This window comes from Geotrypetes seraphini, chromosome 11 (assembly GCF_902459505.1).
Source record: "Geotrypetes seraphini chromosome 11, aGeoSer1.1, whole genome shotgun sequence".
NCBI classification, from domain to species: Eukaryota; Metazoa; Chordata; class Amphibia; order Gymnophiona; family Dermophiidae; genus Geotrypetes; species Geotrypetes seraphini.
Window position 1 is genome coordinate 101,654,579 of NC_047094.1, and position 23,384 is coordinate 101,677,962.

Here is a 23,384-nt window from a genome sequence, read left to right on the forward strand (position 1 = left end):
TCCTCAAGATGATGTATGAGAATTGAATGTTGGACAATGAGGTCTAGGAACAAGAGGACTTCATCACCTCTTAACTGAACTATCAAGAGTCATATGAATATAGTTTAATAGTGCTAAAAGATAACGTTTGAACAGTAACCTTGGATAATCCAGTCTGGTAAGGATGAAGTGCATGCATGGTCAAGGTATGTTTGGAGCTGCTGAGCTACTATTTTCTCAGTCAATTTTGACAGAAAAGGAACTTATGAAACCAGGTGGTAACTGAGAGTATCTGATAAATTTTCTTGAGCATCTGTTAAATATTGAAAGACCAGGTGACCAGTAAACAGCAGCAAACTGGGGATCTGCCACTGTAAACATAAGATCATGTTCCAGGCAATGTAGGTTCCTGAATTTCAACAAACTACCATGTTGTGTTGTCTACTGATCAGTGTGTGTAAATGCTTGGGGGCCTGGGCCCTCCCACTTTGGGCTTAGGCCCCCTCCAGAACTGTAGCACCATTTTCCCTATGTTGGTGGAGATGCCGAAGCCCCACCAGCCAAATAAATACAGAGCCCAAGCCTCTTCCCTTCTCCTTGCATTGCTTCCTTAATGCAGAAGTCAGCAGCATGCTTCAACCACCAACGTCTGCAATTAGTACGCAGTGCAAGGAGGAGGGGAGTGGCTCAGGCACAGCATTTATTTGCACCTGCTTACAAGGCTGGCAAAACAATGCTTTAAACAATGCTGAAACCCCAACTGTGTCAAAACAACACAGTTGGGGTTTCAGTGCATACTTATCAGATCCATCTATTTTCTGTTTCCGAACCTTAAAAAGGGTTTGAAAGGGTGACAACCTTTGAGTGATTTGGAGGTGATTGCAGAAGCAGAACAGTAGTTCAGTGACCAGACATTAGAGTATTTTTTTTGAAAGGGTTACAGAAACTTCAGACAAAATGTGCCAAGTGTTAATATGTGGAATCACTTATAAGCAGTGGTGTATAAGGGGAGGAAGGGGGACAGACTGCCCCAGGTGCTGTCTTCATGAGGGATGCGGGTACCAATTTCAAAAGGTATGTGGGAGCAGGGGGAGGGCTCCCAAGCAGTGGAGAATGGGAGGGGGGGGTATGGCATGGCGATGCCAGGTGCCACCGCCTTGGGTACCAACCTCTCTTGCTATGCCACTGCTTGTAAGTTTCAAGGCTCCACATCATGATTGGGCTGAGAACTTTTCAGCAACCCCCCCCCCCCTTGTAGTCACTATGTGTATCCTGAGAACTTGACTGGGTTGAGAATCCTCTGTCTTAGCTCTTGACTCCCCTCCCCAGGTAAGCTTTTTGGGGATTTTTTTTTTTTCAGATACGATTATTGTTTTAGGCGTATAAGACAGTTATGCTTTTGTCACCCTTGTCAACCCTCTCCCCATACACCACTTCTGCGCACCCACCTTCCTCTTTTAATGTACTGTAGCACCCAAAGTTTACTTTCACCAACCAATGGCAAAAAAGCCGTACACTTGGTCACTGAGCTCAGCCAATCAACGGAGACAGAGCAGCCAATCAGAAGGCGCCTATCATACGGCGTCGGGTTGGCTCTTTTGCCTTCTCGGGCAGAGCTGGCTGTGTTGTCCCTGTCCAGGGGGAGGGGCGGCGACCCGTCGGCGTCTCAGCTCAAGTTCGTCTGATTTCCTTCCCCGCAGGACAAAGAGTGAAAAAGTAGGGAGGGAGGAGCCGGCCGAGGCAGCAGCCAATGAGGAAGCTTTGCGGCGGGGCTTCAGGCTCGTGGGAAGCAGTGCGAGCTCGAGCCCTGGAGCTTGTCTGGTCTCGCTGGATTAGTGCGGGGGAAGCGGGGTCTCTCTCTCTCCCCCCCCCCTGTATTTCGTCTCCTAGTAGCCGCGGGTGCACAGCTGGTCCCTCATCCCCGGGCACGAGGGGAGGAAGTCAAATCACTCCTCCCAACTTGCCGGCTTAGGGAGGGAGACCAGCTGTGAGACCGAGGGCGTTTTTTTGCACTTGGCTTTTCCTCTCAGCTAGAGGTTTAAGGTGACGGTTTCCCCTCGGTCGCTGCCCCTTGCCTCCAGTATTGCACAAATTGCAGAGTTTCACCGTATGGGCCGCCCCCCATCCCCATATACCTGGCTTGGGAGCTGCTAAGGAAGCTCTCCGGTCCAGTTCCTATTTCATTCACTCTCATTTTATCCTCTGTCTCAGCCCTCCCCCCCCTGACCATTCTGGCTTTTCCTTTGTCCTTTCCAACCCCCTCTAGGAAAACGTCCTATGTCTGTCAAACCCTAGTTCGTACTCTCCCTCTTCCCTGGGAGGGATTTCTTCCAGGTTGCTTTTTGGAAAAAGGGGAGGAGCAGGGGCGGAGGGCAGTTATAGCCCTGCAAAACAAAAAAGGGGGGGGACGGGACTCGATGATACCTCGGTGCAGCCGCCGCAGCCACCTTATCCCCCTGGGCCCCGGCGTTGAAGGAGGAGGGGGCAGAGCCTCTCCCGGGGACTTCCCTCCTTCCTTCCTCCCTCCCTCCCCCCTTCCCCTCGCCACATTTCACTTCGCCTTCGCTGTCCTTGGCGCACGGGCTATGCAGGGGCTCTCCGGCAGCCCGCTGGCGGGAGAGCCCGGCTGCGCCCTCTGAGAGCAGCTTTTCGTTTTGAAGTCCACGCGTAGGTGCCTCTAGAGACGGTGGAGGGGACAGACTTTGCTCTTTCGTTTCTTTTTATTATTATTTTTAAATGTACGACTTGATGGGTTTGAACAGCACAAGCGCAGCCATTCAGCCCAATGTCTCCTGTACATGCAACTGCAAGCGGTCTATGTTCCAGAGCATGGAGATCAGTGAGTATTGATTCTTTTTTTTGTTGTGTGTTTTTTTTTTTTTAAATGATTATTGTTTGCGAGTTTACGATTTTTCTAGGTAGGCAAAGCTGCTCGAACGACTTCGGTGGAGACGCTCCTGTCGGCTCGGTGGAACTTGGCCAGCAGCTCTGAAAAACTTTCTGAACTTATTTCGTGCCACTCTGGAGTCCTTTTAGTTAAAACAGTCGCTTCTAAGCACCGGAAAGGGGGAACTGCAGTGCCAGGGAGAACATTTGTACAGCTTTAAAGCATTCGATTGTAGACTTTGAAAACATATATTTCAGTGCCTGGTTTTTGACAATCGGGTTGCTGCCATATCAACAGTATGGTGGAGGAAGTGGGGGGGGGGGGGGGCATCTCGTTTCTTTTTTACAGTATTAGTTTAACCTCTCCCAAAACTGCCTGTGTTTTTTGTTTCCCCCTTGAAGTAGTGAGGATGTCGAATTTCTTTCCCAGGGTGCTGGTGGTGGTCCTTAATTTCTTGCCGCAAGGCCATGCCAGGGGGGTGGGGGGGGGGGGGGGGTTGTTGGAGGGCATTTGGGTTGTTTCTTTCGGTTGCAGCTCCGCCAGTTCCTCTTTGCTTTTGGCAGCTCTGCCTGTGTGTAACCAGGGCCAGACACAGAAACACTAAAAAGCTATTTAAAGCGCATTTACATAGGACGGCGGCTTCTGAGTCCTCCAGCTCCCAGGAACTGGAACAGATTCCCAAGGGTTATCCTCTCCATGCTAAACATTGCACCATTTCCTTCAGCCCCTGGCAATAAAACATTCCCCAGATTAAACAAACAAAACCTATTGCATTATTCAATACTGGCAGCATGATTTTTTTTTTAACTTCCAAGAGGATGCCTTTGTAGACATAACACACTTCATCCTTCTTGATTTGTACTTTGTAAAGTACAGTGAAACTGGTAATCGTTATGCTATATTTAGTCAGCTAACATATCGGTATGGCATGGTGCAGATCCCAAAAACTGGGTACAGACAACTCTTTATCCAAAAGACCAACTGCAGCAATTGATTGATCTCTTGTCTCGAGGAGATAAATGATTTAACATTTGGAACTGTTAAATAATCAGTACATTTGACAAGGAGATCAGATTGGCTTTTCTAATAAACTACAAATTATTTTCAACTTGCTTAATATAAAATCTCCCCTCTAGATTTCTTAATCTTATGCATCCCTTTTCTATTCATGAAAAAAATATATATTCATGGTCCTTCTTAAGGAAAAATAAAACACTTGAATTGAGCACCATGGCTTTCAATTTGCTAACACAAAAGGGTTATACCTTAGTCATGATGACTTTGTAAGTCAAAATCTCCTGTGTCCAGAAGTGACAACTTTAGTCTCTTGAAAAGGCAGACTGGCTTGCCTCGTGTCAGTCAAAATATCCTGATGGCTGATTAGTACAGGAGAAACAGAAATAAAACATAGGCTTAAATAGCAAAGTGATATTAGCACATTGTGAAGATGACACTTAAAAACCTTCAAAAATTACCTGCTTCACATAATCAGTACGGTAACAAGAAAAAGAAGCAGCAGCCTTGTCCTTTTCAGTCAGAAGATTTCCTGCCTGCCTACCTTAAATATCAAAGACAGCATAATTAGTACTGCTGGCTTGTTGTTAGTCAGGGTATTTTGTCACAGGAGTCCTGAACATAGTAACAACTGTTTTAAAAAGTTCCATGTAAAACTGCAAAGCAAGAATTAAAGCAGAAAAACTCGTGTTAGTGCCCGTCATGCTACCAGGTTCACTTCCCTGCAAATTAACCACAAGAAAACTATTTTGACAGGACTGTGGTGCCATAAATATGGGCATTCAAGTGGGGTATTTGGATCTACTTATTATAGATTGGCAGGGGTTATGCTTGCAGTTTTCCTTACAAGAACTTTTTCTGTCTTTCGGCTGGAAGCAGTCCGCTGTGTAAAACTGAAGCCAGTAGCATTACTTGACAGGGCTCTGAATCATGAAACCTTTCATACATGTCTGAGAGGTTTGACAATCCAGCTGCTGATTTCACAGATAAACCTTCAATCGAATATCACACAATAGCATATATTAGGCTAACAAACGACTCCTATATTATCATCCCACTCGGCTATCCAAACAACGTCTGCAGGTAGCTTATGTTATAATTCCACTTGACACTTGTCCAGAACTGCATAAGCTAGTTCTAGTTACTGTATGATAGCTGTTCTGTGTAGCTAAAATAATCCCATCACCCCTCTTACATTTTTATTTAATGAGTATAATATTATTCCCAAAGCAGTGCTGAGGATGATCACCTTGGCATGCTTTTTAAGGCGGTCTTAGAGCAAAGTATGCATTTTTTTTTTGTAAAGAAAGAGATTGATGTTCACTTGATTCTGGTACCTTGACTGTTAAAATAAGGATTCATTTTGGAATTCCTCAGGCAGGTGTTTGTCACCAATACTTTGCTTGTCTTGAGCCTGGGGAAAAAGTCTAGGCTTTTCATTCTCCTCTCCAATGTATTTTCAAGAGGACTGGAAATAGAGTGACTATTTAAAATACTTGCTCATCTTGAACTTTTAAGGTGAGCTGTACAATATGCATATTTAAGCACTATTTAACCTCGGTTATACTCAGAGGAAGCTAATTTAGATTTGTCTGGCTTTATTAACACTATAACACTCGATAGATCATTATTCATTTTGCAGTCAGTGCCACTGTTCAGAGATGTAGTTCTGAGGGTTCCCCCCCCCCCCCTTTACACAGCTGGAAATGTAATCTCTTTATACTAATTTCTTTGTGCTTTTAATAGACTGTACTTGTAGGTAAAAATTCTGTTTTTCTGTTATACAGGATAGAAAAAAAGATATTAAATGTTAAGCAAGGGCAAGGAGTAAAAATAGTTCATCGTTTGACAAGTATTCCTTTGCTGCAGTCCTGCTCACACTATAGTGCTTCCCATGGTATCCAGCAGTACAATAATCTCTTCCCCCCTCCCCCCCCCCCCCCTTCCCCCCCCCCCCCCCCCGCCAAACAGTGTCCTTGGGACCCTCCTAGTAAGGTTTTTAGAGAATTCACAATGCCTGTTCATGTGCTTTATTTGCATATGTTCCATCTAGGAATGTGAATTTGAATAATTTATCATGAAACGCAGACCTAGTTGAAGGTCCAAGTTTGCAAAACACTGATCTAATTCTGTCCACTCTGAAAAGTTTCTGACCCTGGCTTCTGTTTTTAAACATAAACTGGCCAGTGTATAGATAGATATGTACTCTTTGGGGAAAATGTGCCTAATTCCTTATTTTAAAGTAGGATTTGAAAAGCTATTATCCGACTTGGGATTTAAAATGTGGAGAAAACTAATAGCTTTTGAACTAGAGTTGTCGGCTTCGTCTTTATTGGTGAGAATAAGATGCAGATTTCAGTATTTAAATAGATACTTATTTTATTCATTTAAAAAGAACAGACTCTACAGCTACATCAATAAAATTAAATTTCATCCCTGTTTTATTATGGTGAATTATTTTAGAAGTACATTAATCATAAAAACTGAATTAAACAGTGCTTCTGAAGTGTGGTGTTTAAAGAAGCAAACCTAATTTTCAGGATCTCTGCATAGATTTTCTCTTAGCCTGGCTTTTCAAGTATCATTTCACATTTATGTTAGAAAGCTGCTAATGAGGTTTACTCTGAAATGGTTTAACCTTTCTAGACAACTGTATACGGTACATAGGACATGAATATACATTACAATGACATATATTTTCTTTCTCATATAGCCGACATGATTTTTCTATATCCGTTTTCTTTATTTCCAAGACTTTAATTTGTAAAGATTTAAGGAACTATTTTCTGTACGCACACACTTGGGGGCTCCTTTTACTGAGGTGCGCTAGTGTTTTTAGCGCACGCAGCAGATTAGCGCGCGCTGACCCCCGCGCTACGCGGCTAGAACTAACGCCAGCTCAATGTTGGCACTAGCGTCTAGCGTGCGGGGCATTGTAGCGTGCGCTATTCCGCGCGTTAATGCCCTAACGCAGCTTAGTAAAAGGGAGCCCTGAGATTTGGCATTACAGAAAGTATCTGAAGAAGATTTAAGGGTGAAAAGTCTGATTTGCTTTTATTAGTCAAAGGGAGCCGACCGAACTACTGTATTTCCCTGTACATAGAAGCAGGGCTGTGGAGTCGGTAGATAAATGTTCCGACTCCGACTCCTCAGTTTTTTGTACTTCAGACTCCGACTCCAGGTACCCGAAATTTCCTCCGACTCCTCGACTCCGACTCCGACTCCACAGCACTGGTTAATTTTCAGATCGTTAAAATGGAATGTCAAGTTGAGAGAAATGAGCATTTTCGACACCACCTTCTTTTTGCTTTTAATCAAGGTTCTAAGGCCACAGAAGCTGCTCGCAACATTTGTGCTGTGTATATAGTAGGTGCTATAGCTGAAAGAATCGCTCTTGATTGGTATGCCAAGTTCAAAAATGGAGTCGGTAGATAAATGTTCCGACTCCGACTCCTCAGTTTTTTGTACTTCTGACTCCGACTCCGACTCCAGGTACCTGAAATTTCCTCCGACTCCGACTCCACAGCCCTGCATAGAAGGATGACATTGAGCCAGGCAGACCCCTTTAATGTAAACCCTAATCAGCCCAGCTGAGAGAAGGAGGGTCAGGGAGAGCTTTCGGGTTACTAAGGGACCCTTTTATCAAACTGATTAGCAAAAATTAACAACAGTAGTAACTTGGGGATTTACAATCTGCAGTTGCCACACTTTTTTTTTTTTTTTTACCATACTTAGATTCAAACAGTTTTATTGATGCAAATATCATCGAATACAATAAAAACAGCATCAAAGGACATCGATAATGCATCAATTATTAATAAACATAATAAAAGACAAATTCCAAAATCAATAAAACCCCCACTTATCTATATGAGTTTGAACCTTTACCATCCCTGTCCACACCCACCCCTTCTCACCTAATGATACTCTCTTCATTTGACTTAATAAAAAGCCCAATTAAGAGATCCTACTTAAAATCACATTACGACCCTTATACTTAAACTATCCACAATTCATGCAGTTTTATGTATTTATTTAATTTTCTATATCGTTCTCCCAGGGCAGTTCAGGTTTACATGAATTTATTCAGGTACTCGAGCATTTTCCCCTGTCTGTCCCAACGGGCTCATGATCTATCTAATGCACCTGGGGCAATGGGGGGGTTAAGTGACTTGCCCAGGGTCACAAAGAGCAGCGTGGGTTTGAACCCACAACCCCAGGGGGCTGAGGGTGTAGCTTTAACCACTGTGCCACACTCTCGCTTGAGACGCTAAGTGCATAAGTGACAGCATGCGGTAAGTACTCTATGGTAACTGCACTGCACAGCACATGCCCGTAATGCACCCATTCCTGCCCGTCATTATGCAGTTAGCACACAATAATTTGCATGTTATCATGCCACCACAGTAAGTTACCTTACTCATGCGATAAAAAGTGTACACTAACTTGTTTATTAACTGCTTAACAAATTTAAGTAAAAGTTCCCCTAAGTCCATAAATAACTGATTTAATTCACTCATTAAAGGCATTTCCCGCGCAGGAAAACTAGGGACCTCCCTCCCCTTCAGACTCACTGAGCTCTGGAACAACCTTACCTCCCTCCTCCAGACCCTGAGCTCTCTCCAACTCTTCCGCAAACATCTGAAAACCTGGCTGTTTTCAAAAATGTAATACTTACCCCATCTTTGGCATCGTAAGCCCCCCAAACATCCTTTCTCTATACCCTTTAACCTTCATTGGAGTTCCTTTCTCTCTCAACTCCTATAAACCGTGCCGAGCTCTATGATTGTGGAGATGATGCAGTATATAAACCTAAGGTTTAGTTTAGTTTATTTTGCACAGCATTTTGTACTCAGCTTTCTAGTTCGGTACGGAGATGAGTCTTTTGCTTATGTTCTCGGTGAAATCATTAATAGCTCTTTCTTTTTATGGTGGTGATGGGACTCGTGTAATATTTACCCTCTGTATCATTTCCAGTGATGTCAGGTCAAAAGCGCGCCGGGACAAAGGCGCGCCTAGACAATTGAGTGCAGCGCGCGCCATCTCGCCGCTCTAAATTACTGTTTTTAGTGCTCCGACGGGGGGGGGTGTGGGGGGTTGTAACCCCCCACATTTTACTGAAAACTTCACTTTTTCCCTGTTTTTAGGGAAAAAGTTCAGTTTACAGTAAAATGTGTAGGGTTACAACCCCCCAAGCCCCCCATAACGCCGGCGCAATGTCTATTAAGTAAACTGGGGGGGTTCCCCAACAAAACCCCCCGTTGGAGCACCTAAAAACTGTAATTTAGAGTGGTGCGGCGGCACGCGCTGCGCTCAATTGTCGGCGCGCACTTTTGTCTTTCGCGCCATTGTCTATGAACCATTTCCAGTGAAGACTTCACCACCATTAATAGATCTGATCAGCACAACAGTGTCCTTTTTAACACAACGGTCTCTAACTTTTCTACCAGGAATGGGTTCAAGCTCCACTGTTGTCCTTTGTGATCTTGGGCAAAATTAGATTGTGAGCCTTCCAGGGACATGGGAATATATCTAGCATACCAGATTGTAAATCACCTTGTGCCTATACTGAAAGGGTGTTAGCAACATCCAAAAAAATAAGGTAAGCTGTGTACAGTATTAGACGAAGACCCCATTGGACGCTTGCTGGTTCTAAATCTTCTCCTTGTCGCATAACTGTGGGAAAAGGTTTGGATGACACTGCTTGAACACATCCAAATAAGTCTTCTAGAGCTCTCTTCCTCTGGCTAACGCATCAACTTGTTCAAATAAGTTCTTATACTCCCATGTTTGTACATTATACAAGGAATTTAACTTAGAACAAATCATTTTTGATGTTTTCTTTCTTTCAAAATAACTTTCTGATGTTAAAAGACACTCGTTTGAGTAGAAGTGCTGCGTATGCCCATTGACGCGTGCAAAATTAGGCATGGTGGGGTGGGGGATCCACCAGGGGTTTGGATTGGCTGGTGGATCACTCCCGCTGTGAACATTTAAAATTACTGGCTGGGGGCGCAGCTGCGAGGGGTGCCAGGGTGAGGTAAAAAGCTGGGACCTTGAAGGTAGAAGAGGATATCTTTTTTTCTTAAAGGACCTACAGCGACAAGAGGACATCCGTTGAAACTCAGGGGTGGGAGATTTCATAGTGACGCCAGGAAGTATTTCTTCACCGAAAGGGTGGTTGATCATTGGAATAGTCTTCCACTGCAGGTAATTGAGACCAGCAGCGTGCTGGATTTTAAGAGAAAATGGGATAAGCATGTGGGAAGAAATTAGGGGGGAGGGTCATTAGAGTAGGCAGACTTGTTGGGCTGTGGCCCTTTTCTGCTGTCATCTTCTATGTTTCTATGACTTGGGGCTTACCTGGGTCCTTGGAGGTGGCTTTTCCTGCCCGCTCACCCCTTTTCGGGGTGGTCACTTGGTAGATCAGGAGGGCGGTTTTCCTGAACTGCTAGTTGCTGGGGATGAGCGGCGGGCTGCCTGGAGGCTGTGCCTTCAGGTCAGATGACCCTGGACAATGGGGCATGGAGGGATATGCCACCCCCAGACCCTTGCTAACATGCCAGGTTCAGGGGCCATAAATATTATAAGGTTAATTTTGGTAACTGTTTGTGTTTGCAGTTATGTTTTTAATTTTTATGGTAGCCATTAAACAGAGCTGCGACTATTCACCCATGAAGAGAGTTGTGTGGCAATTTGTATATCTGTTAAAGGGGGAATGGTTGTCTGTAGCAAGGGAAGTAGGGGGGGGACGAGGAGTGGGGGTAATGGGGACAACCAGGCCTGTCCAGATCCCACTGCTGTTGCTTGTGGCTCTGTATATCTTAATTGAAGTAAAAACTTTTTCAAGTACATATGTTTATTTTGTATTCTTTTCTTTTATAATTTGGAGCCAAATTCTCTCAAGTTCTGGAGCTTCAGTGAACATTTTACATTTTGTGTTATAAAACCAATTCTGAATTGCTACAGTAGTGAGTCAGAAACTATATTATGCCCACTGAAGGAAGTAGGCCATACTAATGAACTGGAATGTCTGGGAGGTTTCCTTTAGTTTTCTGTTCATTTTTTTATTTTTGTGCCTTAAGAACATATAGCTTGGAAGTGAATTGTCTGCCAGAAGATGCTACAGATATTCATGTTTTTATTAGTCCTGTTGAGATTCCTTCCTGCTTCAATTAATGTGCCGACAATTGGAACCAAGATTACCAGATATCACATTTAAATACTGCCCCAGTTTTTCCTTTGGCATACCCAGAGGGGGGAAGAAGAGGGCATTTTAGATCTAGCTCATACCTGCGAGTTGTATCTCAAGGTGAGTGATATTCAGGTAGAGTAAGGATTTCCCTGTCCCTAGAGGACTAGCAGTCAGTTCATACCTGAAGCAAGTGGAGGGTTAAATACTTTGTCCAAGACCACAAGGAGCCACGGTGGGATTTGAACCAGGCTTGGTTCTCAGGCCATTGCTTTCCTTATTAGGCTCCTCCCTCCACTCTTTTTGAGTCAAATAAGTTAACATGAATGCTACTATACTGCATTTATGGTTGTCATCCCTGTTTTCGTGGGCATTATCTTAAGCAGTTTGTCATGACTGGAGTTGTTGGTTGTTGTTTTTTTTTTAATTTCCCTTTCAAATGTAAGCTGAAGAGAATTATAGTTCAGGAATAGTACTAGTCTTTGGCCAAAATGACTTATAATCTAGTCTTTTGTAGCTGAGGTGACTTGCTCAAGGTCACAGGTAGCACATCAGTGGGAGAGGTGGAATTTGAACTCTAGCTTCCTGGTTCTCAGAATCTTGCTCTAACCACACCATGAGAGTCATTCATGGAATGTCTGTTTTGTATTTTTATTTTCTCCTTTTTTTTTAAATATGAGATTTTCGGTTCTTCTAACTCCTCCCCAGCTTCAGTCTCCAGACATTCTCCAGACAGTCTCCAGGATTTTTTTCTTTGTGCAAATCTGGTGGCTAGACTTGAATATGGCATGGTAGTCTGTTAACCTATTGAAGATGAAATCACAATATCAACAATCTGAATATCAGAGGTGCTCATTTCTGATTTATGACCAGAATATTTGGAAATATAGCAACCCTTCGTATATTTTAGATAGGTATACACCCTGAGGTAATAGAAATACTGTTGTATACCAGTCATTTTCCTCTAGATGCTTAAATAATTCCTCAGGGCTGTGCTGGGGATGTCATGTTTTTGTTTTCATGGTGCATATATGGATACCTCACTGAGGGAAAAATGGAAACTTGAAAAGTATCAGAGGCGTAGTAGATTGAGGGGGAGGGAGGGGGGGGGAGTGGGAAAAACAGGAAGGGTACAATATTCATGACTATTTAATATGCTAGCTGAACAGTCCTTTCCATAGTTTTGTTAGTAAAATTAAGTTTGGTGTTCAATTCATGTTGTATATTGTTGATGTGTTTTCCCCTCATGCTAGTTTAGCACAAGACCGCTAAGCAGCGGTAGGATTTGCCACCACTACAAAGATAAACCAATTCCTTACACATCCTTTGCAGAGTCTGACGAAAGAGTCCCGCAGCAAGTGATAAAAACATGTCAGACAAAACTGCAGTGTGAACATGGTAGCTCCCTGTGGAGATGCAAAAACTAATTTATTCTGCCCACAACACTAAATCACAAAACTGTAAGAAATACTCAAGTCTAGAACCCCCTCCCCCCCCCTGTTATAAACACAAAGGAAGACAGTAGTCACCCTGAGTCACTAATGACTTTGGGTGACCTTGACTAAGTCACTCAGTTGAACTATATGATAACAGGTAGCAGACCGCAAGTTCCTGTGCAGCAGCTCACTAATGGAGAACTTGAATACTTGATTGGAAGGCCCCCTTCTTTGCCTCGTTTCTGGAGCTCCTTACTCTCCCATTTATTAAATCACTTTTATTCTGTACTTTTCTGTATTAGAAGATTGATTTAAAAATGTTTCTTCATTTGTTTGGATGGTGTTGGGTGTTGAACGTAGCGTTTACGCTTTCTCAGGGTATCTCCCCTTTCGTGTCCAATGTAGATATCATCTGTGTTTGTGCATACTATTCCTAACTATCGAACTACAGAGTTGGAAGTTCTGACAAAAGATGCTGTCATAGCAGTGTGCTTTTTATATAGTATTGAGGCTGTGTGTCGTCATATCTTTAAAATGTACATGTTGGCTGCATTTAGAATCATGATGGCAGATAAAGGCCAAATGGCCCATCCAGTCTGCCCATCCGCAGTAACCATTGGCTCTTCCTGTCTCTGAGATTCCACTTGACTATCCCAGGCTTTCTTGAAATCAGACAGTCTTCTTTGTGTCTTTAAATTTATAATTTACCATAGCAGTGTGTGACCTACCTTTTGTCTGATTCAGACCTGCTGTCCTACGAGATAGTATAGTGCTGAGTCTTTAGGAGCCATAACTGTATGTGAAAATATTCAAACATCTGAGGAACCCCAACCATGGCTTGGATGTTTTCCAACATCCCAAAACACGACCAAAAGAACTCGCTTCTGGAATTGGTCCTTTATCCTTTACACTTTAGATTGATTTAACCATTTGTCTGCTATGCATCTATCAACATCACCTCAAGTAATAATGGAATTCTGAACCAGGGCTTCAATAACTTTGCCCCATTTAGGCAGAAATAGTTCTGCTGGTGTAGCATGCTTTTGAGCAGAAAGCAAAAGGAATTGACCCCAAAATATCCACAAAGAAGAAAATCCAGAGAAAACCCCAAAAACTCTGTGGAGTGACGATGTTCCAAAATGGACTTTATTAGAAAGTGTCAAAGTTCCAAAGGTACACTGAAATCATCCACATAAAATAATTCCATCCACATAAAAGTAAATCATCCACTTAAGAGCTTTAAAGGACCTAGTCCGCTAGGGATACAGGACCCAACATGGTCCGCGTTTCGACAAAAAGTCTTCTTCAGGGGTCTGACTTCCGGCTCACCGCACAGTTGTTTCCCACATACTCACCTTTATAGGACCCCCAGGGACCCCTGAAGAAGACTTTTTGTCGAAACGCAGACCGTGTTGGGTCCTGTATCCCTAGCGGACTAAGTCCTTTAAGGCTCTTATGTGGATGAAATTATTTTATGTGGATGATTTCAGTGTACCTTTGGAACTTTGACACTTTCTAATAAAGTCCATTTTGGAACATCGTCACTCCACAGAGTTTTTGGGGTTTTCTATGCTTTTGATCAGAACAGGAAGTCCAGCTGTGCTACTCTGATCCTTACTACTAGTGGGTGGCGTAGTGAGGGTGAGTGGCGCTCAGGATGGTGGTGCTCCTCCCCATCCTCTTCTCTGCCCTCCCCCCTTCCTGCCCCCTCTGTTGTGTGTACGCCCTCTTTCTCTTCCTTCATACCTTTTTAATTTTCCAGACGCAAGCAATATCATAACTTGCTGCCCACATCATGTTGGCTGTCCCTTTGATGTCACTTCCTAGGGATGGGACCCGGAATAGACGTCAGAGAGAGGCGACACCGATGCAGGTAGCAAATTCATAATGCTGCTCACGCAGGGAAAATTAAAAAGGTGTGAAGGAAGGGGCGCACATGCTGAGCAGGAAGGGGGGGCAGGGGGATCAGGTAGGAGCGGGGGTGGTGGAGAGGATGGGTAACGGTGCCCTTACCAAGACCGCGCCTGGGGTGTACCACCCCCTGCCCCCCTTTCAATGCTATAGAAACAATGAATAGTAGTAGAGCAGCATAGTAAGATGTACACAACTCTGTACATTGACATTTAATAGATGGTCCCTGCTTGGAAGAGTTTACAGTCTAACTTGGACAGACATATATGATGTATAGGATTGGGGGATGTAGAACCCAAGGTGGTTGGAGTTAGGAGATGAAAGCAGTCTCAAAGTGGTGGGCTTTTAACTTGGACTTGAACACTGCCAGAGACCGAGCCCATCGTAGGGATTCAGGCAGTTTGTTCCAGGCATATGGTGCAGGAAAACAGAAGGGACGGAGTCTGGAGTTGGTAGTGGAGGAGATGGGCACAGTTGGAGAGATTGAGAGATGAAGAAGTCATGGATGTAGGCAAGCTTGTTGGGAACAGAGAAGGGGTGGGGTGGGGGGAAGGAGAGGAATAGAAATAAGGTTTATGATATTGCGGTCCTTGAGTCCTGCAGTCAGAAGTAGTAGTAGAGGGATATGGGATCTTGCTAGGTACATTTGGCCTGGATTGACCATTGTCAGTAACAGGATATTGGGCTTGATGGACCTTTTGGTCTGTCTCAGTATGGCAACTCTTCCGTTCTTATGGTGGTGTCCTATGTTCCCTCTAAGCGGAGCACATGAGCAATCGCTCATACATTTTACATGGTAGCTCACAAAAATACTAACCCAACTTTCAACCAAAATTAAACTATAAACATGTTTAGTTAAACTAAATCAATTACCATAATGTGTGATGGTTTTTTGTGCTATGTAGAGGAATGCATTTCTAATACTGGGATCAAAAATCATTGGTTTTTAGAACTTGTTGCTCACATGAAGAAAAGTTTGTACAAGCTTAGAGGGACCATTGGTGGTGTCTGCTGACTAGCTCAAGGTAACATTTTGGCTGTATTGCAAAAGCACTTCTAGTTTGTAGCCCAGGATTTTAATAGGGGAAGGGGAATGGGGACTGGCTTTGGCATTCAAAGCAGTTGGCACTGGAGGATTAAGTGACTTTTCCAAGGTCACAAGGAGCACCACTGGGATTTGATCTCGCAACCTCTGGGGGCAGAGGCAGCAGCTCTACCAGTGAGCCATATCTTCCAGCCAGGGGATGGGAATTGAGAGAACTTCAGAGAAAAGCAGTTGACCTTCAGTCCATGTTGAATAAACTTAAACATGGTTGTCGGTAAGCCATGAAAAAAGAAAACAATGACTTCTACAGTTATATTCTGAAGTGGGGGGGAAGTCCTGTGATGCTAATGAGGTAATGTGCAAAAAGTCTTTTCTTACCAACATTACATGGAATGCCTAACTATCTGTCATAGTTTTGTTCATTTTCCTTGACTTATTATGGCACTTAGTAATTTTTTTTTGTGGTGTGCTGATCTTTATAGTCGGGGCCCGGGGGATTTTCCTGAATGATTTATAGGTAATACTCATTTTTCAGGTGGTTATTTTTTCATTAGTACTACGTATGCAGAATCTTTCCCTGTATAGATGACTTTTAAATTAGTTCCACGTTGGTTAAACGTCTTCTGTTCTTTTCCAGAATATGATTCAAAATAACTGAGACAGGCAAGAATTTGAAGCCAAAAGTTGCTCTTTTCAGATGTCTTTAATAGACATTTCTCACCGAGTTTTGTTTTAGCGTGACCAAAGGGTGGGGTGGGGGGATCACGTTAGTAACAGTTCTGAAAACCTCTGAATCAGCTTTGCATGACTGTACAAATACACTGAGCAATTTTTCTGTTCTTAATATTACTAAGTAATTGTGTCTGTAAAAGCCCCAAGGCTAAGTTTTGTGGAAGGCGTGATTCATTTATTGGTATCTACGCCACCTGGTTAGCTCTAGATTTTCAGGACCACAGCAAACCAGGCATGATTTTGTTTGTGGCCAAATGGGATCAGGTCTGATGCAAAAACTTTTCTGGCTTTATTAAAGTATAATAAAAAGATGGAGGGGAAAATGCCAGTTATGTTAACCCTCCTAAAAACTATGTTCTACTTCTTATCTGTGATCATTACCTTTTAAATCGGTGGCTCATCCTTGAACCATGTCTAATGAATGTACATTCACATAGGGGATATAAGATAATGTGTATGTACTGTACATTGTAGATCTTTTGAGTGAGTTGAAGATTGAATTAGGACCCCTGTATTAGATCATAGTTGAATAGTTATCTTGTCTGTGTAGTATATCAGTTTCTTGGGTCTGGACGGAAGCTGCATCTCTCCTGTGACAAATGTCTTGTGTCTAAACTCATCTGTCCCTCCTGAGATTAGGATCAAGGAACAGGCATTTCACTCAGGTATCGAACTGCATTATGCATTAATTTGTTCTGGATTATTTTTTTTTTTTTGGGGGGGGGTTTGGGGGAAGGGTTTAGCTTAAGTTTAATCACTTTGGGCTGCTTTTACAAAGCTGCGGTAGTGATTCCCATGCGGCAAATGCGATGCAACCCATTCAGTTCCTATGGTCTGTGTCTCGTTTGCTGCATGTGCTTACTCCAAAGAGATCTTGCAATAAGTAGGTCATTTGGTAAACTTTTCTCCAAATGCAAAATGCTAATTTTTCCCCCCTTCCCCCCCCCTTGGAGGAAGAACTTTTCTGAAATTACATACTGTGGAGGAGTTAGGGTGGAGCATGGATAAAGTCATTGATCTTGGCGCAAAGGTGCCAGAAGTTAGATGCCTAAGATCGGCATGTCTAGTTGATTGCCCAACTTAATTTTTTTAATTGTTTGTTTAAAGCTTCTATACCGCTAACTAATGACTATGAAGTCAATTCAGAGGGGTTTACATGAGCAGCTTTGATGGAAATATGAACATTAACTTCAATAATGATGGTACAATACATGAGTTACAATATATTAACTATACTCAAATAGTAACCCTACACTGCTGGAGTTATGATAAAATAGCTTAGTAATGGTGTTACATACAGAATTAGATTGTTTCTGAGATGTCCAGCATATATATACATGTACAAATCATTTACCTAGTCCAGGGGTAGGCAATTCCAGTCTTCGAGAATCAGAGCCAGGTCAGGTTTTCAGGATATCCACAACTAATATGTATGAGATGGATTTGCATGCACTGCCTCCTTGAGATGCAAATCTATCTCATGCATATTTATAGTGGATATCCTGAAAACCTGACCTGGCTCCGGCTCTTGAGGACTGGAATTGCCTACCACTGACCTAGTCTATCCTTTGATTGACTCAACAATAAAGAGTACTATAACCCTATATCCCTTCATTATACTTACTTATTAGTCTCTCTATAAATATACATACAAAAACTTGACTTAATCAGCATTGACAATTGAAAATGCCATTAAAAGCCAAGTAAAAAAATGATTAAATTAATTTGCCGGTAGGTGCCTACCACTTTGAAGTAGACATCTGCGTGGCAATTAGGCATGGCTGGGGCGCTGCTTTAGCGTGGAATGACTTGGGTGCCTATCTTAGGCGTACTCATGTAGGCCAAGAAAACCTTGGCCTGATTCTAGAAACAGCGCTGAGCGTTTGATTGACAACTGCACCAAATGGCACCTAGGACTTAGATGTAATTTATAGGATCAAGACCATATTGTATATAAACATGCATTGCATGTATACCTGCTCTTGGGCAGGCATGTCTGCGCTTTTAGTCTAGGTATAATTTCTGCAGGATTTCTAAGTATATAAAAAAAAAATTAAGCACTTATGTTCCTTTATAATACAGGCAGTTTCCTGTTGTAAAAATTGCCTTCTGAATTTTGAATAGATTGGAGTTCCTTTTTAGTTGTTTGTGTTTTTATTCATAATGTAAACTACTGTGATCTGACAGAACCTAGTGGTATAATAAATTCAATAAACTATTAACTGTAAATATGTTTAATGTGTTTATAAGAAAGTATAAGGAAAAATGTCTCAGCCACCAAGCATTGCTCCAGCATTCCTCCTGAGGGAATTCTGTGCTACTGCTCAATGCAGAATTTGTGCAGTATTTACAGGAAGTTTGCTCCATGAGCTTGTGGGAAGGGGAGGAGCAGAGACAGCTGTGTGATGTGTGACCATGGCACCTGAACAAGGCTCTGGGGCCCAGTCAAGGGATAAGAGGAGGAGCCAATGAGTAGATTGGCACCTGAAGTGCTGGCTTAGTAGAAGAGGTGTGAGGCTAAAGGCAGAGCAGGAGCTGGAGATGGTACCGTGTTTCCCTGAAAATAAGACCTACCCCAAAAATAAGCCCTAGCGTGATTTTCAGGGTAGGTCTTAATATAAGCCCTATCCCAAAAATAAGCCCTAGTCCCTGAATTTGCCGGTAGCAGCACTTCCCCTGCTCCCTCCATCCCCTCCTGCCCCTGCTGCACAGCCGGGCCCCCACTGACTCCTCCATCTCTCCCTCCATCCAAGCCCCGCCGACCGCGAGGCTACTACCTCCCTCCATAGAGCAGCGTCAGCAGTACTTCAAATGGGCTGCTTCATGGCCTTCTCCGGCCGGGACATTCCCTTTGCCATATCACTGATGTCATTGGCAATGTGGCGCCCGGAAGGCCCCGGCAGGAGAAGGTTGCGAAGTAGCCTTTTTAGAGTGCTGCCGACGCTGCTCTGTGGAGGGGAGGTATGTAGGTCTCATGGTTGGTGGGGTTCAGATGGATGGGATGGTCAGTAGGGGTTTGGCTGCGTGGCGGAGGGGAGGGCTGTTCAAGGGTTCTGTTACACAGAAGGGAGGGATAGAAGCAGGGCAATGGTTCTGCTGCACTGGAGGATGGGAAGGAGAGATAGAAAGATGCTACAGAGGGATGGCACAAGGGGATTGGTGAGAAGGCATGAAAGATGCTGCACATGTGGGGGAGAGAAAGGAAAGAGGAAGAATTGGGGTGGAGGAGAGGAAGGGAGAGATGATCATTGTACATGAAAAAAATAAGACCTACTCCCAAAATAGGACCTTGTGCTTTTCTTGGGCCCAAAATTAATATGACACTGTTTTATTTTCTGGGAAACATGGTATTAAGCTTGGTATTTTTTTTTTTTTTTTTGGGGGGGAGGGAAGAGCTGAAAGGGGTACTAGCTTGGTGATGAATCTAGTAAGTGTGTGGTGGGTGGGAGGGAGGGAGGGTAAGGGTATTGGAAAATAGGACAGGAGTTGGAATACCGTGAAACGTTGGTGTATGAACATTTAGACTTTGTAATGGCCATAAGGGGTGGTGGTTTCACTTATTGAAAAAGAATTGTGCATTTTTCTCTTAGGGGTTAACCATTCAAACAAAAGTTTTTTATGACGATGTGGTTGGTAGGGCATATATTTACTCACCCAGTACCTGAGGCTTTCTCTTTCGTTTAGAATGGTAACTCAGCAGATCTGTCCTTGTGGCAGTTCTTCAGTGGGGAGTTTGTTAGAGATGGACAGAATCAAAGTATACATCAAGATTGAAAAGTACTAAAAAATATTTACTAGAACAAATGCTCCTTAAAGCTTAGAAACGGGTCCTTGTAACGGCTGATAAGAATGGAAGAAAAGCCATAGAAGCCTTTAAAGCCCAGTGCCCTGTCTCCAAAAGAGGCCAGTCTGGGAGAGAAGTACCCTGCAAATCCGAAAATGTTGACATTTCTCCTGGCTCATTTCCAGGGTTGAGCAATGGCTCTCCCAGATCTAGCTGGCTAAAATCTTTTCTTTCTTTCTTTTTTTTTGTATTCTCCAAGAACGTGTCGAAGCTCCTTTGAACACTACTGTGTTAGTCACCTTGACCACATCCTCTGGCAACATATTCAGAACTTTATTATGCACTACATGAAAGAAAACCAAACTGTAATTTTATATAAAGCGGATGATGGCAATAAGGAGGTACCCTCAATCATCAGCTGAATGACAAAATCATCAGATCAAGCAGAACATCAGAAATTCAAGATAAACTCTGTCTGAGAGACTCCCAAGATCACCAGTTCACTTGATGCTGATCTTATGATAGATTGAGTTCATTTGAGAGACTCCAAGACCAGCCAGTTCACTTGATGCTGACTTTGAGATTAATTCAAGTGAAAGTTAATCAGATGGTGGTCTGAAGAAGATGGAAGAGTCTGAAGGTGATCTGGAGAAGATGGAAGAGTCTGAAGAAAACATCAAATCTAAAATATGACTGGAAAAGTGAAATGGGAGACCACACATGCAAGTTAGTCTAAGATTTCTCTAAAAGCCAGAAATACTTATCCTTAGATTGAGGATTATGACATAAACACTGAAGTCGATGAAAATTGGTAACTCACAAAACCACTAGGATGTCTGAATATAGCAGAGAATGTGTCCTCCCAGAAGGTAAGGCTAAGAATAGGGGATAGCCCACAAGAGAAACAAGAGATGAAAAAAGCTGAAGTCCTATCAATATGCACTATTAATGCTTCAGATTGTGTAAGACCAATAGTCTGTTGAGACTGAGAGCATAACTCCTCCCCCCCAAAAAAAATAATATCTGTACCACTGAGAAGAACCTTACATAACTTATTTCTTGAGAGAGATCACATTTGGTAGGGAGCGTTGATGTAAGTAAGCAAATTTGACATCTTCAGCCAGGTCTCAGTCATGAACAAGAGACTGAGCTCATGAACAATTAAATTATAATTTAACATTTTGGATCTGGCATTCCACAACTCTACTTTCAGAGATATTGGAGAATAAAGAATGGCAGAGAATGACATGGGGACAAATTTTTTCCCTTTCTCTGGTGGGAACTTAAAGGTCAAGGACCTGGGGGGCCACCGCGGGAGCGGACTGCTGGGCACGATGGACCCCTGGTCTGACCCGGCAGAGGCAATGCTTAGGTTAACTCATTTTTCCATCCTGGCAAGTTTTTTTCCTGTCCCTTCCTAATTCCAGCAAGCTCTGTCATCATCTGCACAAGCCTCAAATGCTTTAAAATCATGTGGTTAAGGCAGAGCTTACAGGAATGGGGAAGGGACAAAACTCGCGGGGATGGGAAAATTGAGTTCCTGCAGGGACAGGGAAAAATTTCCCCCTGTGTCATTCTTTAATATTGAATCTGGCATGTCTGTGATCCTTAGATTTCTGCCATGATTAAAACCTTACTGGGGAGGGTTCCAATGGAGCTTCTCAAGGAGATAGTGTGGAAGAACCTCATCGGGTAAACACTGGAAGTAAGAATGGCTGGATGCTATAAGGAGCTGGTCTCGCTCTTTGGGTATAAGCCTGTGGTGCAACACTGCAGCAAAATTCAAACAATGTTTGCTTCCGATGTCGCCTGTGGGTTTTATAGTGTCGCAGACTAGAGCAGTACAGTCAAAAAACAGAACTTTGGTTTGTTTTTAGTGCTCAATATAATACTTGCAACTAAAGATGATGACGTTGATGGTAAAGAATGACATGGGGGTGGGGACAGAGCTCGCAGAGCAGGGTCAAACTTTGTCAAAGTGTCATTCTTTAAAAACGTAACACATCTTAGACAATTGGCAACTGAATTCAATGACTAAAAAAACTACAAAAGCTACTTTTTGAATTTAAATGAACTACTGTTAAATGACATAGGGCTAGATTCACTAAACCCCCCCTTTACCTTTCCGATCCGTGTCCGAGTTGTCCCAGCCGACCGATTCAATAAGCCTCAACATTCAAATGATCTCGATCGGTGGCACACTCCACAGCGACTGCCTGTAGACGGTCTGTGCATGCGCTTGCTCTCCTGACTTCCCTCTGACAGCACGAAACAGAAGAAAAATAAAATCAGCTGCAAAAAAATGTGGCCTGCTAATTTTGCCTAGCCTGCATAGCAATCCAGTGGATATGCTGTTTGAACAAACCGGTCCCCCTCCAGCCTTGTAGCAGGAAGAAAGAAAACAATGGGGAAAAGCTACAAAAGCCCCCGAGAAGTCCTGCTTATAGCCCCAAACAATAGAGCAGGCAGCGGAGTTCGGCCTCCAGAGGGAATCCTTCTTTTCTTCCATTACTCCTCCTTGCTATGACCATGCAGCCAGCATTGGCTTCCCTGATATAATACTGGCTTTGCAGTGGGCTTACAGAGCAGGGTGGCAGAGAACTGAGGAAGCAGAGAGCAGGGCACTTTTGATTGGGTTTTTTTTTTCAGGATGACAGAGAGCAGGACAGTCGGCAAGGACATTAGCCCTCAGCAGTCGCTCACGTTTGGATCGGCCAGTCCAATTGGTGTGTTTAGTGAATCGCTGCAGGAATGCATTTCCCCTCATTTGCATGTTTGGATCGGGTGCGGACAGGATCGGTCAGAAGGTTAGTGAATCGGGTCTGGGTTGCAAACTGCTCGCAAACCGGTCGGGACATGATCGGTCAGCTTAGTGAATCTGGCCCATAATTTGTGCCTTGTCTGCCTTTGATGTGGCAACAAGAGTCTTGTTTGCTGATCAGACTCCTACCATTTGCAACATTTTCCCATCATGTGCTCAGCTGCTCAAACATCTTAATGTTACTGCAACAGATTCATCCATCATTGTTGGCATCAAGGAACATTTCCAATATTTAATAGACACTTATTTTCCTGTTTATCCACTACACAGTTTGGTTCTCTTCTACACCTATGTCTGAAAACAATCCAATTACCTTCTCAGATGATGTGAAAACATAGACAACTGAATCTTTGAGAAGGTTGCAACAAAACCAGATCGAAATGGAAGGCTCTAATTGTGATTTATAAACCGCTGTCCCTTTTTATACTTTAATAAAAAGATTTAAATCATAAGTGTTTGAGGCTTGTGCAGATGAGGACAGAGCTTGTGGAGATGGGGTAGGGACCAAGAAAGCCTGCGAGGACAGGGTGGGGATGGGGACAGAGCCGGTGGGGACAAGACAAACTTTATACCCGTGTGACTG

At 43.3% G+C, this 23,384-nt stretch overlaps 1 protein-coding gene across 2 annotated transcripts in view; it reads left to right on the plus strand.

The window, feature by feature from the left end:
• The first annotated feature begins 1,610 nt into the window (after positions 1-1,610).
• Positions 1,611-23,384, plus strand: part of PMEPA1 (prostate transmembrane protein, androgen induced 1) — a 106,161-nt gene continuing 84,387 nt past the window's right edge. The window contains exon 1 of one of the 2 annotated variants that reach the window (XM_033963874.1): positions 1,611-2,818. In XM_033963874.1, coding sequence (XP_033819765.1) covers positions 2,716-2,818 — 103 coding nt within the window. In that variant the 5' untranslated portion in view covers positions 1,611-2,715. The remainder of the gene's footprint in view (positions 2,819-23,384) is intronic. The other variant, XM_033963873.1, reaches the window with a different exon arrangement.